Source organism: Hyperolius riggenbachi, chromosome 1 (genome assembly GCF_040937935.1).
Source record: "Hyperolius riggenbachi isolate aHypRig1 chromosome 1, aHypRig1.pri, whole genome shotgun sequence".
Classification (NCBI taxonomy): Eukaryota; Metazoa; Chordata; class Amphibia; order Anura; family Hyperoliidae; genus Hyperolius; species Hyperolius riggenbachi.
The window spans coordinates 225,078,128-225,097,338 of NC_090646.1; the positions used below are offsets into that span (position 1 = coordinate 225,078,128).

General features: G+C 44.8%; 1 protein-coding gene across 1 annotated transcript in view; it reads right to left on the reverse strand.

Moving 5' to 3' along the window:
- Positions 1–14,495, reverse strand: part of ELOVL6 (ELOVL fatty acid elongase 6) — a 126,654-nt gene extending 112,159 nt beyond the window's left edge. Inside the window, exon 1 of the mRNA XM_068281491.1 lies at positions 14,169–14,495. Coding sequence (XP_068137592.1) covers positions 14,169–14,257 — 89 coding nt within the window. The 5' untranslated portion in view covers positions 14,258–14,495. The remainder of the gene's footprint in view (positions 1–14,168) is intronic.
- Between the last annotated feature and the right edge of the window lie 4,716 nt (positions 14,496–19,211).

A 19,211-nucleotide genomic window follows, 5' to 3' on the forward strand; every position in this document is an offset into this window, starting at 1 on the left:
CCACCATTCTAATGACTTTAATACTGTCTCTGGACAGGTTACCTCTGTTTCCAAATCCTCCTGCTTCTTGCTCCAGACTTTCATCATCCAATATTGGAGTTGTCTTGTGTGCAATAACGCCCACTGGATTGCAGGGGATGTTGACGTCAGAAATCCTAGTATTCGCATGACTTCTCTTATTGTTAGATTTGGATATGTTATACAATCTTGTATTATCCTCTTTAACTTTGTCATTTTTTCTTTTGTTAAGTACAGCCTTTCTTTTTCTGAGTTTATGACTACTCCTAGAAACTGTATCTTTGATGTCGGTTCCAATACCGACTTCTCCCAATTTATCAGCCAACCGAGAGCTTGAAGTTGATCCAGCACCTTGTTCGTGTCCTCCTTTGCCTGTTGATAAGAGTCTGCCACTACTAGTAAGTCGTCTAGATAGGAAATTACCGGAATTCCCTTTACGTGAAAGTCCTTTATCACCTCCCCCATTACTTTCGTGAATATGCGGGTTGCTGATGAAATGCCGAAGGGCAGAACTCTGAACTGGAGGTGCTGGATTGAATCCTTCCATTTTACCGCAAATCTGAGAAATTTTTGTGACGACTCTCTTATTGGGATATGCCAGTAGGCGTCCCTCAGATCTATATTCGTCATGACGCAGTTGGGGGTTAGTAAGTTTCTCACAGAGAAGATCGATTCCATCCTGAATCTTTGATAAGTCACAAACGGGTTTAAAGGTTTTAGGTTCAAGATTAACCTGAATTTGCCCGTCGGTTTCTTTACTAGAAAAATCGTAGAGTAAAATCCCTTGCGATGTTGATCGCAAGGAACCAGAACAACCACTTTCTCCTCTATCATATCCTTTATGATGCCTTGTAAGGCCTGACGCTTTTGTTTGTCCCTTGGCAGAGGAGTGGAAACAAACCTGTTTCTTGGAAGTGATTGAAATTGGATCTTGTACCCTTGATTTACCAGACTGAGGATGAAATCGTTTCTGCTTACTTCCGTCCATTGAGAATAAAATTGTGTTAGACGACCCCCAACTCTCTCTTTGGCGTCACTTCTTCTCTTTGTTTTCTGGGTTCCGAAAAGGAAAATTCCTTTTCGTTCCCTCTCTATTGATAGCCCAGGGTTTCCTTCTCTACTGAGGTTTATCCCTGCTTTCCTGTCTATTTCTTCTGAAGAACCTTTTATTCTGTATAAATTTCTTTTTCTTTGGGAATCCCTTCTTTCTATCTCCTGTTCTCTCCAGTATCTCATCCAGCTGGGCCCCAAACAACAGGTCTCCATCAAAGGGTATGTTACACACCCTTGCTTTTGAGGCCTAACTGCCTTCCCAATTCTTTATCCATAAATTACGTCTTGCGGAATTAATTAAAGCAGAAGTTCTTGCATTCACTCTTATGTTTTCTGCTGCTGCGTCTGTTATATAATCCGTAGCCTTTGACACCACATCTAATGACTCTAGGATCTCCTCTTTAGATGCTCCTCTCTCTACCTTTTCTTCAACATCCTTTACCCATAAGGCTAATACCCTGGATACACATGTTGTTGAAGCTGCTGGTCGAAAATTTGCTCCTGCTGACGTTCATGCTTTCTTAAGTGCAAACTCCACCTTCTTATCCTGTGGATCTTTAAGATATCCCAGATCCTCAAAAGCTAATTCGTTATCCTTATTAACTTGAGAGAATGCTGCATCAAGTCTAGGACATCGATCCCATACTTTGGCATCCGCTTCAGTGAATGGAAACCTCTTAATAAACCCCTTAGACATGAACAACTTTCTATCTGGGTATTTCCATTGACTAAGAATAGTATTCTTTGTAGACCTATGTACCGGAAATGTAAGTGGCTCATCCGGTTCCATTCCCTGGTACAATCTATCATGTAAAGATATCTCTTCAGATTTCTTTGGTTCAATTTTTAAAGTCTTATTGATCGCCAAAATCAGTTGATCAGTCTCGTCAGCCGGAAATCTGAATCTAGACACTTTCTTTATTTCTGATATACTCTCCATACTCTTGGCTGAAGATATTTCAGATTCATTATCATCCTCCTCCTCCCCTTCTTCCGCCTCTTTATCTTCAGAGGAAGAAATGATAGGTCTTTTGGTGTAGGATTTACTCTTACTCTTACTCTTTGCTGGCTGTTCAGACCTTGTTTCACCAGTACAAGGTACAGGAGTTGCCAGTGCAGCCGTACTAGCGCTAGCACTAGACGTATCTGTAGGTGGGGTCATAGCAGCAGAAAAAACTTCCTTTAAGGATTTAATTGTATCAGACATTTCTTGCTTAACTGCTGTCATAATCTCCTCTTTCAAACCCCCTGATTGCTCTTGAATTAATTTTACAAAACAGGGTTGGCAAAACTGTTTAGTGTACGTATGGGCAAGTTTTGTGTCACAGAGCGGGCAACGCCTCCTAGGCCTTGAAGGGTCAGCAGACTCTGTGCCCTATAATAAAACACAATGAAAACCAAATGTCAATCCTCTGCCTACAACTGTAGCTATAATGACACCCAGGTGCATAAAATTCTCGGAGCGTGATTAGAGTAATCATCCATTCACCAGAATGACAAAAAAAAGGTACATGTATATCAATAAACAATACATAAACCTTAACTGAGGTACTCTGGGGAAAAAAATATACACAATATATGCAGAGACCACAGGCTTTCTAAATTCGTAATAATACATCTAGATGAATTAGCAACAAAGTAACTGCCAGATGTCCCAAAATATATGCATGGATATCCATACTAAGCCCTGCATAAATTCAAACCTCAGACAGACGCAATATATACATGAATAAGTATCCTCTGTCAAAAAAAAGAGACCTCAGATCAGACGCTTAAGCAGTATCATATGCTATCTGTCTTAATATTTATAATTAGATCAGACCTCAGCATAGACGCGGTATAGGGCTCCTCGGCTCATACCATAAAGGTCACCAAGCCTTCCGCCCATCTTACCTTTCCCGGCTCCTGCTTAGCGTCCATCCTGCTCCGCTTGCACAACGAAATGCTGAGCCATGCAGGTATCCGGCGTCTCTTCACTCACGCGACCGGAAGTGACGTCGCGTATGGGCGGAAGTCCGCTCTACGAGCGCCGCCATTGAGGGCAACCCGATTGCCAATCCCTCCGGACGCCCAGGATTGCCCCACGTCACTTCCGGCACGCCACAGCCTCCACCAAGAGAGAATCATGGACACCGCTCGCGTCCTCGGAACCACCACCACCCGGGCAGCCAAGACGCATCATAAGAAGGTAAAACAGCCGACCTTCTTACATCGGACCCCCATCCTCTCCAGGCAGGTCCACCATGCGTCGCCAACCAAAGGTCCCCAGCACACCTGGCTAGACGGACCGGCGAGCGACATAGAGTACTCTTTCCTGGAACAGGAAACGTCAACTGAGGTTAGAGGGGTCGGTTTAAAATGTATAGAGTGCTCAAGTGGAACGTTTCCTGTTCCTGGGAGGAGCCTATGTCGTCTCATGGTGGACCTGTCCTGGAGGTTACTGGAAAAAGGTGTTGTTGGTGGGGTAGAGAGGGGTTCGGACATCCACAAGCAGCTGAGGTGACTTCAGAACATGCTAATCCACCCACATCCTGTAAAACTCGCATTGTAATAGGAATCACTTTTGTAATTTACCATATATACTTGGATATAAGTCAACTTCATTACTTGACCCTTTTAGGCTGGAATGTTTTAACCTCTTAAGGACCACAGGCTTTACCCCCCTAGTGACCAGGCTATTCTTTTACAAATCAGGGCTCTGCAGCTTTAATGGCTTGCTGCAGAGCCACACTTTCATGCACACAAGTGATTCACAACTACCCCCCCCCCCCCCTCTTCCTCAGAAAGCTGTTGGTGGGCTCTGATCGCTGTTTTTTTTAAAAAAATAATATTTTTTTTTTATTTACCAGATTCTCACCCCCCCCCCCCCCCCTGCAACAGCCAATCATAGTGATCGGCTCTCATAGACATCAGCCTACGAGAGCAGATCACTTTCTAAGCCTCTCCAGGGGACAGCCGTGTGATACGGCTGTCCCTAGTACAGTGCTGCCGTAGATTGCAACGCTGTACCATGTACCGGTAAATAGACGGCATCTACACAGCATGTAAACAGTCTCCTAGTGGCTGGGCGACTGATAACGGACCTGAGCTCCATCATTCAAGTGGGGATGCTTGCACATGCTTGCCGTTACGCAGTCCTGGGGGAGCCGCCGTGTTCACGCTAATCGTGGGGAGGGGGGGGGAATAGAGACAGACAGCCCCCCTTTGGGTATTGGTGGAAGGGGAGATCAAAGGAACAGAGAGAGGGAGTTTAATCCCACTTAAGGCCTAAAACCCTCTCTCACTCACTTGAGAAGCCCAGAGAAATAGTTGTGACCATTTCTGCCGCAGCCCATTGGAAAGCTGCTCCTGCAAAAAGTAAATATTTACATTGCCGCTGTTCAGGAGCTGCCAGTGCTAGAGGGTGAAGAGCACAGAGAAGCCAATTAGGAACCAGAGGCTTCTCCCTCCTCCGGTAAGTACCCCCCAGGGGCTGTTTTTTGTAACAGATCCTATTTAAAGCAGTACTGTACAAACAAAAAGTAAAAAAATAAAAAAACACAAATAGGTAGGCTCCAAGTTCCAAATGCCACAAACTTTTTATAAGTCTATTGGTGTCTGTTTTATAGTAACTTCCCATTTGGGTTTGATAACCCATAAACCATTCAGTTTTACGCTAGAACTAAACTGCTTACAGAGCAAGGGGAAGCGAATTTCCTAAGCTATCCACATTGACTGTTCTTACACAGTTAGTGTCATCTGGAGAATTAATTTGTCTGTAGCCATTTGATTGCATATAATTCACCTGGGTAATTAGTGTGTGCCTTCATAAGCATTCTTTACCAATTAGAAAGAGAGATAACATCCTCTGAGTGCACATCTTGCTGCTGAGTATTTGTAAACAAAAATAATTATATAAATCTCTCAATCCAAAAAGTAATGTTGTAATAATAATAATAATAATAATAGAACAGGCACAGAATTTATCATTTATTCTTACTTCCAGAAGGAGCATTGCTTATTTGTACTGCTAACCCAGGACTATAAACGCTCCAGTATACAACACCCTTGGTATGCCACTGCCTGTAATGAAACATTCAGAATTTACTGTAATACTGAGGCATTAATAGGCAAGGGTTAGTTGAGGTCTATGGATGACTGGCAAGCCAATGATCCTTAGGGGAATGGTCAAGTAGATAGGTTAAGAAACCAGCTCTGAGCACAGTTGCATGGGATGAGAAAACTGAAAATGGTTGTGGTTGTAGCCCGGTTTTCCCAAAACAAAAACAAATAACTCACCATGTACGCACATTTATGTACCTGTCTGCAGGAAGAAAGACTGTAGAGATCATGCCTGCATTATTGGGTTACTTTTGGGGCCTGATTCACAAAGCGGTGCAAAGTGTTTGCACGCCTGTGAAAAGCCCTTTATCATGCCTAAACTCAGTTTAGGCGTGATAAAATGAAACTCGCGCAAAGTTTTGCGTGCGCAATCGCCCGGCACACGGTGCAGTTCGCGCGATGTGCCCATTAAACCCTATGGGCGCTGCGCGCGAAATTGCGCGCGCGGGACTTTGCGCGCGATAAAGAGCAAAAGCGGTGCTAACTCAGCAGTGCACAGCTTATCACGCCTAAAGTCTTTTAGGCGTGATAACTGAGTTATCACCGCTTTGTGAATCAGGCCCTTACACTGGAGTTTTGCATGGCGCATGCTGTAAAAACAGGATTGCAACATTGGGGAAAGTTCCATTATGCTGTATATGTGCTATGCAACACATGCAGTGAAGCATACAGTACATAAAAAGTATGCCTTACTGCAACTGTAAAAAGGCACAATGCTAGTTTATGCGTATCATGCTTCATGTTTTTATGATGGATTCCACTGCTAATGTACCGATGTGAGCATACTATTACAATATACAGTAAGCATATATCGCATTTGCAATATGATTATATTGTCTAATGCAAAATAAACGTGTCAATGTTAAAGTACCCTTAATATCCATCTGCAGCATTTATCACTAACCTTCCACCTCCACTTACAGCCAAGATTAAATGATTAAAACACACAGCATGCTGTACAAGACCAGCTTTTTTTAAATCATATTAAATGTCTTCTTAAAGTGAGATCAGGACAAAGTGGTTCACTTTTGGGGGGGGGGGGGGGACAATGACCTTGGCCAGTGCTTGGTCAAGTTCATCCACTGGGCTGATGCTCACCACTGTACGCAGCCTATATTCTTGGCAGAGCAGGCCGTTATTGTCTGCCTTGGCAGAGTTCAATCTAGCGTGTGTACATAGCTTTAGGCTGTTTTCACAGTGGGACGTTACAGGCGCACGTTAGAGCAGCCTGTAATGCACCCCAACGCACAGCAATGAAAAATCAATGGGCTGTTCACAGTGCCCACATTGCGTTACATTGTAACGCAGCACGTCTACATAACGTACTGCATGCAGTACTTTGTTAGACTGTTTGCACATGCTCAGTAGGTTTTTTTTTTTTCATTTTATGGGCGGAGAGGAGGCCGCTACGTAGCCAGGCACATGGCTAATTATTCACTGCACTTGCAGTGTTTACATCCTGGAGCGGCCGCGGATTGGCTGGCGGGACCACGTGATGCGGAGAGCTCCGGTCACGTGGTTTCCGCAGTGCTTCCGACAGAGCAGGCGCACCAAGAGCTGCTTGTAACGCGGCTTTTGGTAGCGTCCTGCTCCAACACCACCAGGCGTTGTGTTAGGGGCACGTTATGTGCCCTATAACGTCCCCTAAACGCAACGTCCTGGTGTGTAAGTAGCCTTAATGCTGGCTTTACACTAAGCTTACTCAGTTGCAGTGAGCCTTCATGCAACAAAACTGATGCGTAGCGCAGTTGAAGGAATTGTCCATGTGTCTCTAAGGTCAATTTACATCTGTGTGTTTTATCAATGCACTGCTGCATGCATTTTTTTTTGTTAGTTGTGGACCTAACCTATACAAAAGCTCATGAAAACGCACAGCAATTGAAGGAAAATTCACAACAAATGTATCAGTTTGTATCCGTTGTCGGGAAAAAAGGTGCATGGTTTTTATTGTGTATTAAATGATGCGCAGTCTGCCTCCACTATGTAGTGCCAATCATCACTGGAACTTGCCATTACTAAAAAGAGAAATCCAAACCTGTAAGCAGGGCAGCCAATCAGCACTCACTTGCCAGTCAGTTGATCACACTGACCACATGAGCAGGAGAGACACAGACACTGTTCCAGATCTGTTCTCTGCTGCTTTGTAGAATAAGGAGAGAACAGACTACAGGCACCAATATGGGTGCACTATTTTGAGGGTGATAAATATAACTATTTTATTAATGAAGTAATGTCAGGTATAGATTGTATAACTCAAGAAACTGTGCAGTAAGAAAAACACACACACACACACCCCTACACCTTTTGCAGTGCAGCAAATCTTTTAGGTACACATGAGTGCAGCTTGTGAATGCTCACATGGTAGGAAACCTGCAGGCAATCTCTGTCAGAATGGTAAACTCAGACAAGCGCTGTCCAAGGGAAAGTTGTTAGCACCACCACCACACCTGTTTGGGAAACGACTCACCCTTTATGTGGGACTACAGATTATAGCAGTCAAACAATGCTTGCAGGGTGTTATGCTGGGTACACACGTTACGATTTCTATACGATAGATGCATTCGATTGATAAATTCCCTCATGTCCGATATTACTACCGATCGATTTGGTGCTCGATTTCTCATAGAAGTGAATGGAAAAAGCTTAAAAAAAAAAAAAAAACTAATGCTGAATCGAGCGGAAAAAACGTTTGGGTGGGAAAATCAAGCAAAAAAAATTTAATGTGTGTACCCAGCATAACATAAGCCCACCTCTAGTGTTCCCCTCTCTGTCAGAAACTTAAGGTAGCCACTTACTTGGTGATTTTGCAGCTTCCGATCGAACGTGCTAGAAATCTGTGCTACAACATGTCCCATTGGGTGGCCATCTACTAGTGTGTGGCTAGCTTTACCCAGCAACTACCTGACTGAAACGAGATCTGTGATACTTCTACATGATGGAGGAGAGTAAGTGACAGTTCCCATGGGTATCAGGTGAGCTTGCGGAGTCTCATTTAAGCGATGATAAACGCTTTTTTTGTTCCGAGCAGAAAAGCATTCGGCATAGTCTCGTTGTCACGTTTTAACTCCCCCCCCCCCCCCCCCCCATGGATACATGGAAGCACTGCACATAGCCAAACCTGGTAGAGATGATGGGATCTGGTGGGGCATTTACATGAACAAAACGCAAACAGCCATAGCCTGCCATTTAAAAAGAACTTCCTTTCATTTGAATGGACAGCGTTTGATTACGCCTGAATGTAGAACGTCCCAACTGCTGCCTTTAGACTTCCATGTGAACCTGCATTTTGTTTAGGAAGTAAGGCCTAGTTCACAGTTGCATTGTAGAGTAATTCTGCCTGTCAACTCACTGTCCATACAATCCTTTGTGCCTGTTCACAGTACTGATGTTGTAACCAATCATGTTATTCTAACTCGCTGCATATAGGCTTTGAATTAAAAAGTGTATGCATGGCTGTGGAGGCGGAGTAATCTTTGGGTACCCGGAGTCGGAAATTTCATAAAGTGAGGATTCAGAGTTGGATGATTTTTGTACCGACTCCACAGCCTTGAGACTATGTCCAATCTCCATTGCAGTTCACACACATAACGCATGTGTTATGCAACTGTCACTGTGAACCTAGCCTCAAACAAGACTGAGCAGTTACCATAGCTTATAATAATAATAATAATAATAATAATAATAATAGTTTAGTAGTACACACAACACCAACTTATTAAAGATCAGAATATCAATCATAAATGGCAGGGCTGGACTGCCTACTGAGCGCGCCCAGGTGGCTGCAGCTCTGTTGCTTTGAGTCTGCCAGTAACTCGATAAACCGTTCGATTTTGTGCTTGGGCTCAGCCTTTTCCGCCAAGCACGAGCGGCTCCGAGGTACTAAGCAAGTGTGAACCATCTTGCACCTGCGCAGTGCAGCCGGTCATGGATGGTTGCACGACTGATAACTTCCAAAGGGTCCTGGCGTCAAGCGGCAGTCTGGAGGAGGACGTGGGAAATCTCTGAAGGATTCAGAAGCGTCTCTCTACCGAGGTATGTAAATTTTCCCCTTTTTAAAAAAGTTACAGGTCTTCTTTAAGCATTGTGTTAAAGCTGACTGAAATGTCTTACAATAGCATATACCACATCTCTATGACAGCTTTACTATATGAAATTAACCTGGGTTTAGAACAAATATAGATATGATATAAAGTCACCCACAATAGAGGAAGGAAGAGATAGATCCCACTACTGACGAGTGTTTTTCATTCCCTTTCTGGGATTCACAATGCCTCTGTAACAGCCAGGGGCTGGCACTTCCTAACCCACTCCCTACCCATGCTTCAGAGAATGTGCACATGGCCGCCTCACTCACAACTTGCTCTCTTGTGAAGCAGAATCTGAGGCATCTCAAGCTTAAATGAATACATTGTTATCATACATTCTTGCCTATGAAAACAGTTGCATTACCGACACATTTTTTCAGTGCAGAGAGCTCCTTCTCCTCTATACAACTCCTCTATCAGCCCACCACAAGTATCAAAAGCCAGCTGCTATTTCTGCAATCTCAGCATCTTAAGCTTATGTGAGAACTTCCCCAGACCAACACCAGGGCTGTGGAGTTGTTACTAAAATCATCCGACTCAGTTTATGAAACCACCGACTCCCACACTAGGTATCCAAAATTGCTCCAACTCCGACTCAAACTCCACAGCCCTGACCAACACCCGTTACAGGTCCAGGGCTGTGGAGTCAGTACAAAAATCTTCCGACTCCAACTCCTCAGTTTCTGAAACCACGACTCCAACTCCGACTCCGGGTACCCAAAATTGCTCAGACTCCGACTCCTCGACTCCGACTCCTTAGTCTAATACTTAACAGGGCTGTGGATTTTGTACAAAAATCATGCGACTCCGACTCCCGACTCCTCAGTTTCTGAAACCACGACTCAGACTCCAACTCCGAGCGCCCAAAATTGCCCCGACTCCGACTCCTCAACTCCGACTCCACAGCCCTGTACAGGTCCAAACATAAATCCTACTAAGTGCACTCCGGACAGGTCAAAGACTATGAAGAAAAAAAAGAAGAAAAAACACACAAAAAAAACCCAGAAACAAAACACACAACCTATTCTGAAACTGGCCACACACAGAGCAATCTTGACAATCACGCCTGTAGCTAAGAACCAGACTCGGGCACAACAAAAGATGCAGAGTTGCAAACTATATAAAGGTCCCATGGCCCATCACCAACTGCTGAATACCTCGTGTCACAGGGGTAATGACAACTTAAATGTGTGCTTTCAATTGTGTTCATGAGTTACAAAGTGGTCCTCTCTTCCTGCTTATACCCCTTAGGTAACGTTCACACTGGGGAGTTGCATTCTCTGTGAACACAGGAACACAACACTATGGAGGGGAAAATTTGCATCACACCTTATTCCTGCATACAGTGAAACATGCAGTAAATATAAAGTATGCTTCAGTGCCACTTCACAAACTTAGGTTATGTAGTAACATACTGCATGCAGCGTGTTATACCAGATGGATCTGTTGCACTGCACTACTGGCCCAAAACTCTGAGTGTACAATTACAATATACATGCATTAGCAATGCGATTATATTGTCTAATGCAACACACCAAACAAACTTAGTATTATAGTGTGGCTATTCCTGGGAAGCAAATTTTGGAGCTCAGAATCATGTGATCATTATTTATACAATGCGGTGTTCCCCTGACAAGACTATCGTAACTTGGCATTAGCCTAATTTGGGGGACCCAGCAGGAAACCTAATAGGGAAATTCCATTAATGTAATTGGGTGGATGGCACCCTCTCAAACTGTTAGGTTTCAGATTGGGTGTAGTAAACTACACCCATACTATTCAGCCAATCACAACGCTTCATGCTGTAGAGGGTGCTGTTCCCTATGAGGTGTCCTGCTGGGTCTAAGGCTGGTTTTACCCCTGGCCTATGCATTTGCGGTGCGATGCTCCGTCGTATTGCACCACAATTCAGAAAATGTCAATCATATGCAGTGTTCTCCCCAGAATTTTTTTCCAGCCGGATGGCATGAAAAAGTAGCCGGGTGGGGGGCATGACAGGGAATGCAGGGTTGGCTCAAGTCTGCTTACAGCATAGGAGGAGTTGAGCTGATGACATCTGTGTGCTCACCAAAATTAGCCGGGTGAAGCACTAAAAGAGCCTAAAAGAGCCTGGGGAGAACACTGATATGACTCTGAGGCAGAGTGCGGTGATATGGTCATATGCCACCCACATGCCACTCGCCCAGTGGCATACTCCCTGCTGGACAGGAATTACATTACTGGCATTCCCGGGTTTCCCCATAATATTCCTGTCGTTCTGGGTATGTCCCGCCAACGTTTAAAATTCCTGGGTCACCCACTGACGTACATTACTTTCCCCATGGAAATGCAACAGTAACGTGCTGTTGACTTTGCGTTGTATCAGACACTTCCGGTGCATCGCAACGCATTAAGGGCTTGATTCACAAAGCGGTGCTAAGTGTTAGCACGCTTGTGAAAAGCCCTGTATCACACCCAAAATAACTCTGCGCGCGATGTGCAGAAAAGATCGCGCAGTGCGACGTTAACGTTGCACCCTTCGCAGGAAAAGTGAACCCGGTGCCCTGGAAACGTTGCACCCAGTGCAACCATAACGGCGCATAGGGTGCGACGACAACTTTCCAGGGCACCTGGGGTCACTTTTCACGTGAAGGGTGCGACGTTAAAGTGAACCTAAAGCCAAGTAAAAAAAAATTAGATTAACTCACCTGGGGCTTCCCTCAGCCCGCTGCAGCCGATCGGTGCCCTCGCAGCCCCGCTCCGATGGTCCAGGACCCGCCGGCGAACATTTCCGGTTTGGTCGTCACCGGCCGACAGGCATGGGAACGCGAGTGATTGTTGATTGCGAGGGCACCGATCGGCTGCAAGGGGTCTGAGGGAAGCCCCAGGTGAGTTAATCTCATTTTTTTACTTGGCTTTAGGTTCACTTTAACGGCGCACCGTGCAATCTTTTCGGGGCATCGCACACCGCGCAATCTCTGGACGTGCTAACTGGTTAGCATCCTGGTTAGCATGCCCAAACTCTTTAGGTGTGCTAACTAGGTTAGCACCAGTTAGTGAATCAAGCCCTAAGTGTGCTACGCCCTATTCATTGCTTTAGCGGCATCTTGCGTCTGCAGAGAGTAACGCAACGCAGGTTTTTTGGACAAGTGTGAAAGGGGCCTAAAGCAGCTTGTTGGCAAGAATTCTCAGGCTGGGTTCACAGTGGTCAGTTGCATAACTCGTGCGTTATAATGACTGTGAACTGCAATGGAGACTGGACATAGACTTCAATACAAAGCTTACATGCAGTGAGTTAGAATAACGTGACCAGTTAGTGTGAACAGACCCAGAGAATTGTATGGGCAGAGTTGACATGCAGAATTATTCTGCAATGCAACTCACCACAGTGAACAGGGCCTTATGCTGTGAATACACGGCTCGATTCCGAGCCATTTAGATGGCTCGATAGATAATTTCCGACATGTCCGATCTCCAGACCGATGGTGTCGCCGCTCGATTCAGCATTGAAGACAATGCAAAAAGATAAGAAAAACGAGCGGAAGATAAGAGAATCGCCTGCGGAATCAATCAAGCGAGAGAATCAAGTGGCAAAATCAAGCCGTGTATGCCCAGCATTAGACTACTGCATGTCTAATGAGGATAGCGACCTTCTATTTAAAAAAAAAAAGTGAATGACAAATGATGGAGTAAGAAGTTTAAGGTCGCATTCACAGTGGGACGTTATAGTCACGCTTTATAAAGTCTTATAACGCAGCTTACCGCACTGCAATGCTAATCCTATCTGCCGTTCACAGTGCGACATTAAAGTCACGTTAAAAAATGTTGCGTTGTGGTAACTCACTGCTTGCAGTGTGTTACCTCTTAACGCAGACACGTTGCGGCTTTAACGTTGCATTGAAACGCAACATCCCACTGTGAATGCGACCTTAAAAGTAGTATTCTGCATGCCATAATATGAAGTGTATGTTCACAAAAATATTGGAACTTAAAATAAACATTCTAATTAAACAGAATGTTTAAAAATTAATTTTTAAAAAGGAAGCATTTGAAGATAAGCTTTCAGAACACCATATACTGACTTTGACACTGCTAAATACGACCATTTCACTAAATAGGCAGAACAAGGGGTCCTTGCTCATTGTACCAATAGGAACTCTACTAGAATATAGCCGAAAAGACCAACAGGATTGCTTCCAGGCCACGGTACACACCCCCAAATCACTTGTTTGCTAAATGAATCTAATTATCCTCAGCTATGGAAAGCACTTCTGTGGTCAATGGTAGAGATTGATTTTCAGTGTCTGACACCAACAGAGAGGACCCAGTGCTGTCATTCAGCAATGCATTGTTACTATGCATACTATCTGCTGGAGTGGCCTACAAGGCAAAGCAAAAGCAGGTCAAGAAATGTATATGTCCATCCTGCCATAGCAGTTTAGTGTCATCCTGAGCATCGGCTTACCACAGCCCAGAGCTCCCCAGACTGTATGTAAGCCTCTCAGAGCCCTCCTGGTAGCAGGCAGCCTATGTATCCTGCAAGGCACGCTGCCCTCGCCCTGTGCTGCTCATTTCAAATCATTAGGAATCAGTAAGGTGATGTACACGACGCAAGAGCAAGCAACAGCCCAGAAATACATAGCTTCCATTCATTCTATGTGCAGCAGGCCCCCTGGTCACCACCTGCACCCCTAACGTGCTAGCAAGGCCTATGATACACACACACAGCATCTCCATAGGCTGAGCGTAGCCACACACTGACATCCTGCATGTGATAGCAGCTGCAAGGTAAAGCGAGCAGCACAGAGCGGGGAGGGACGTCCTCGCATCTCTCGCCTGCATGAGGCATGTGTATGACTGTGTGTGGGAGACTTCTCATCTATTACAAAGAGGCAGGAAAACACTCATATGGGCCATTCAGGGTGCTCTTACCAGTTCTCTTGCATCCACTGTATCGCTTCATTTTCGTTAAACTGCTTCTCGAATTCATATTCTTGCAAAGTCAATGCTGACATGTTCATTTGGGCGATCTGCTGAGTGATACCTGGGAGGGGGGAGAATAAGGCTGCTCTCTCCTGAGCGTCTCCCGTCTGTCTGTGTGGATGGATGTCACACACAACTCCTTCTAGTCCCCTTCCCTGGGTGTCTGGGTGCCTCCTAACTGTACCCTTGATTTAGCATTGCTCTCTCCTCGCCCTATCCTCCTCCCGGGTCACAGGCTCTCCTCCTCCTTTCTTCTGCATCCACCCTGACAGGCAGGCAGCAGTGGCAGCGCTGCGGTCCTAGTGCCTCCCTCTCTATACATCTACACAGAAGAGGATGGAACACCTGAGATCTCTCTTCATCCTTTCTGGACATCGCAAATCTAAAGCTACAGTACTTTATTCTTTAGAAAACTAACATGGGATGAAATCTAACTTCCAGCATCTGATGTGATAAGGATAACAAAATTATTGAACACAAACAAACAAACATAGGCCACAATTGTCTCATTTTGATACCAAATGTCTAAACCAGCCTAAAGCAAACCAAAGATGAAAAGTAAAGGTTAAAATAAACATACATATGTCATACTTACCTGCATAGTCTACTTATCAATCTCTTTCTCCTATCCCTCATCCTGTTTGCCCACTGTGATCGATTGAGTGGAGAACTCCATTTATCCTCCATTAAAAAAAAAAATGGAAATGAGCCCCTAACAGTTTCTAGGTCAGCACTCTGTTAACCTGTAATATCGCTTGAGCCATAGGCAAACAAGGACATTACCTTGCACATCAGTTGTCCTTTCAGTTATAACTGACAGCAACTATATAGAGGAAAGGGGTCCTAAGGCTACCAATTCGGACTAGATCTAGTCTGAACTGGAAGGAATTTTTAGAAGAAAATAGTGGGCTTCTGAGAGGAACTAGCAGTGAGGTAAGTATGCAATATTAATTTTCAGGAAAATTATTTTAAAGGGAACCTGAGAGTAAATTAAAGAAAAAATGTATACACACCTGGGGCTTCTTACAGCCCCTTTCAGGTTAATCTATTCTTCACCGTCTTGCCAGGCTGCCTGGATCCACAGCTAGGTGGTCAGTTAATTCCGTTAGTTGGGGCGTACTCAGGGCCGGATTTGTACTCTTTATCGCCCAAGCAGAGCCGAGACAAGGTCCTCCAGCACCCAAGGCTGAGACACCAAAGTGCGCCCCTCCATCCCTTCCACCCCAGCCGTCACACACTGATTGCTATTAGACTAAGAGGTGCCACAGGGCCCACAACCTCCCCAACACCTTAATATCTAGTTATCTGGCTTGCAGTCACTGCCATGTATCCCCTTTTCTTATTTCTTTCTGCTTCAAACACAATTAGGAATGACAGCTGAATGAATTCTGCGCCCCCTCCTACACTGCGCCCTGAGGCTGGAGCCTCTCCAGCCTATGCCTCGGCCCGGCCCTGCGCCCAAGGCCACTGTCACCAGCCGCCCTTCTTCAGTATAGGTAGCGAGATAACCCCCTCTCCCCTTCCCTCCAGTATAAGTAGCCAGATGACCCCTCCCCCCTTTCCCTCCAGTATAGGTAGCCAGATGACCCCTCCCCTTTCCCTCCAGTGTAGGTAGCCAGGTGACTCCCTTAATCCCTCCTTTTCCCACCCCCTTTTCAGTATAGGTAGCCAGCTTGCCTTCACACCGCAGCAGCTATCAGTGTCACTTATTTCTTCGCTCGTCTCCAGTGCAGAAGCTTCCTTTTCCTTTCCGTCTCCAATGCTGCCCAAGTCCGTAGCCGCCGGCCACAATGCAAACGTGCAGAGAGAGCAAGGTGGCTGCTGCACAGGCGGCTAGCAGCAGAGTACCATGGTCAGGCGCTCACCTGATCTCCCTGCATTGCAGCATTTGCAAGCTTGCAAATGCTGCACCAGTTTAGCCTGCTGCTCTGGTGCCCTTGCTCCTGTGGTGCCCTAGGCCCTGGCCTAGGAGGCCTTTTCCTAAATCCGGCCCTGGGCATACTGTGCATGCTCGCCCTGTCACGCTCCTGCACCTGTGTCAACTGGAACCGACTGGCAGACTTACTGCCACCTAGTAGAGGAGCCAGGCAACAGGGGAAGATGGCAAAGGAGTGATCAGCCTGCAGGGGGCTGGAGGCAACACCAAGTATGTATCATTTTTTTTGCTTTCGTCTCAGGTAAACATTAACCACTTTACCTCCCCTGGGATGAGTAACTACATCCCTGCAAATTCCCATATTTCCGTGCAGGGACGTAGCTACTACGTCCCTTCCCGCTCACCCTCCTGCTCGGCCCACCCGTGCTCCCGAGATTGTTACCACCGCTAATCGTTAGCCAGGAGATCAATAAACGGGACAGTTCCCATTCATTGATCTAAGTACTCGAATGAATGACCATCACCATTTAAGAAATGGCGCCGCCATTCATAAAAGCCGATACTTACACATCCATGCATTTCTTTCTCTATGCGTAGCAATACTACACATAGGGAAGTTATGCGCGCGGATATCTTGTGGCCAAATACATCCAAAACCATTTTTTTAAAGGATACCTGAACTGACGTGGCATGATGAGATAGACATGTGTATGTACAGTGCCTAGCACACAAATAACTATGCTGTGTTCCTTTTTTTTTTTTTTCTCTGCCTGAAAGAGTTAAATATCAGGTATGTAAGTGGCTGACTCAGTCCTGACTCAGACAGGAATTGACTACAGTGTGACCCTCACTGATAAGAAATTCCAACTATAAAACACTTTCCTAGCAGAAAATGGCTTCTGAGAGCAAGAAAGAGGTAAAAAGGGGAATTTCTTATCAGTGAGGGTCACACTGTAGTCACTTCCTGTCTTAGTCAGGACTGAGTCAGCCACTCACATACCTGATATTTAACTCTTTCACACAGAGAAAGAAAAAAAGGAACACAGCATAGTTATTTGTGTGCTAGGCACTGTACATACACATGTCTATCTCATCTTGTCACATGTCAGTTCGGGTATCCTTTAAATAAAAAGATCTACTTTTACTTTTTAAGTTGGCCTCCCCCACTCCCCAATAGTTGCCCCATTATTTATTTATTTATTTATTTTTTAAATGTACAATAAAAAAAACAACAGTAAATAGTTACCTTAGGGACTGAACTTTTTTTAATATATATGTCAAGAGGGTATATTACTGTTACTTTATAAATTATGGGCTTGTAATTAGGGATGGATGCAAAACTGAAAAAATGCACCTTTATTTCCCAATAAAATATTGGCGCCATACATTGTACTAAGGAAAATTTTTAAACGCTGCAGTAATCGGGACAAATGGGCAAATAAAATGTGTGTGTTTTAATTACGCTAGCATGTATTATTTTAAAACTATAATGGGCAAAAACTGAGAAATAAAGAATTTTTTCAATTGTTTCTTATTTTTCCAGTTAAAACATATTAACCTCCTTGCCGGTCTAAAAAATCCGGCAAGGAGGCAGCGCCGCACTTTTTTTAAATTTTTTTTTACTCTAAATCATGTAGCGAGCCCAGGGCTCGCTACATGATAGCCGCTAAGCGGCGGCATCCCCCCACCCACTCCGATCGCCTTCGGCGATCAGAGTATGCAGGGAATCCCGTTGAGAGCGGGATTTCCTGCAGGGCTTCCCCGGTCGCCATGGCGACCGGGCGGGATGACGTCACCGACGTCATAGACGTCGTGACGTCAGAGGGAACCCCGATCCGCCCCTTAGCGCTGCCTGGCACTGATTGGCCAGGCTGCGCAGGGGTCTGGGGCGGGGGGGGCGGCTCGGCGCGGCGGGTAGCGGCGAATCGGCGGCGAGCGGCGGCAATCGCGTACTACACGCAGCTAGCAAAGTGCTAGCTGCGTGTAGGGAAAAAAAATTATGCACATCGGCCCAGCGGGGCCTGAGAAATCCTCCTGCGCAGGTTACCCCGAGCTGAGCTCGGGATAACCGGCAAGGAGGTTAAGAATAAAATAATTCTTAGCAAAAAGTACCCCACAAACAAAGCCTAATTGGTGGCAAAAAAAAACAAGATATAGATTGTTTTGTTGTGATAAGTAGTAATAAAGTGATAGGAGAATGAATGGAAAGAATACTGACAGTTAAAAATTGCTCGTGGACGTAGACACCTGTGCTTTTATTAGGTAGGATCATTTTACTTGGTTCAGTTACCCTTTAAGCTTTGTACATACGTGAGATAAAAAAAATTTGAAATGACCAATTGACAGAGAATCTTTCTAAAAAATGTACTTAAAGAGGAACTCCAGCCTAAACAATCATGCTGTCATTAAGTTACATTAGTTATGTTAATTAAAATAGATAGGTAATATAATCTCTTACTCACACTGTTTTAAAAGAACAGGCAAATGTTTGATTTCATGATGGCAGCCATCTTTTTGGTTGAAAGGAGGTGACAGGGAGCCTGAGACACAGTTTCAACTGTCCTGTGTCCTGAGCACCTCTCCCAGTTGCTAGGCAACGTGAATAACATAGGAAATCCCATCATGCTCTGCACAGCATCAGGGGGAAAAGCCAGGGCTTTTTTTCTTTGATGGGTGGAGCTTAGATAAAAATGCAGCTAAAAATGATGCTTTGGTAAGAAAAAACAAAGTTCTGATGCTGTGAATCTGTTAAAGAAACAACAAGCCTTTTCAGTTCTGCTGAGTAGATTTTTAGTCCGGAGGTTCACTTTAATGACCTGAAAGGATAACAAGGAAATATGTTTGTCTCTCAATCTGTCATATTCATCCCAGTGGATGTTTCTCTGGTGACAATCATCCTTTCTGCAAGGTGTGTATGAGATCGTCAGATATTCTTTAACTTTCATGTGGACAGCGCAAGCATGAAGAAGAGGGAAGTAAATGGACTTATTGGGTCTTTTGCATGAACTGTTCGTATGCATGTGAACAACAACATTGTTATTCAAACCTTCCTTCCAAACCTATGCAGCAAATTGATTCCTTGTTTTCCAAAGTTTTTTATTTGACATGTATACACA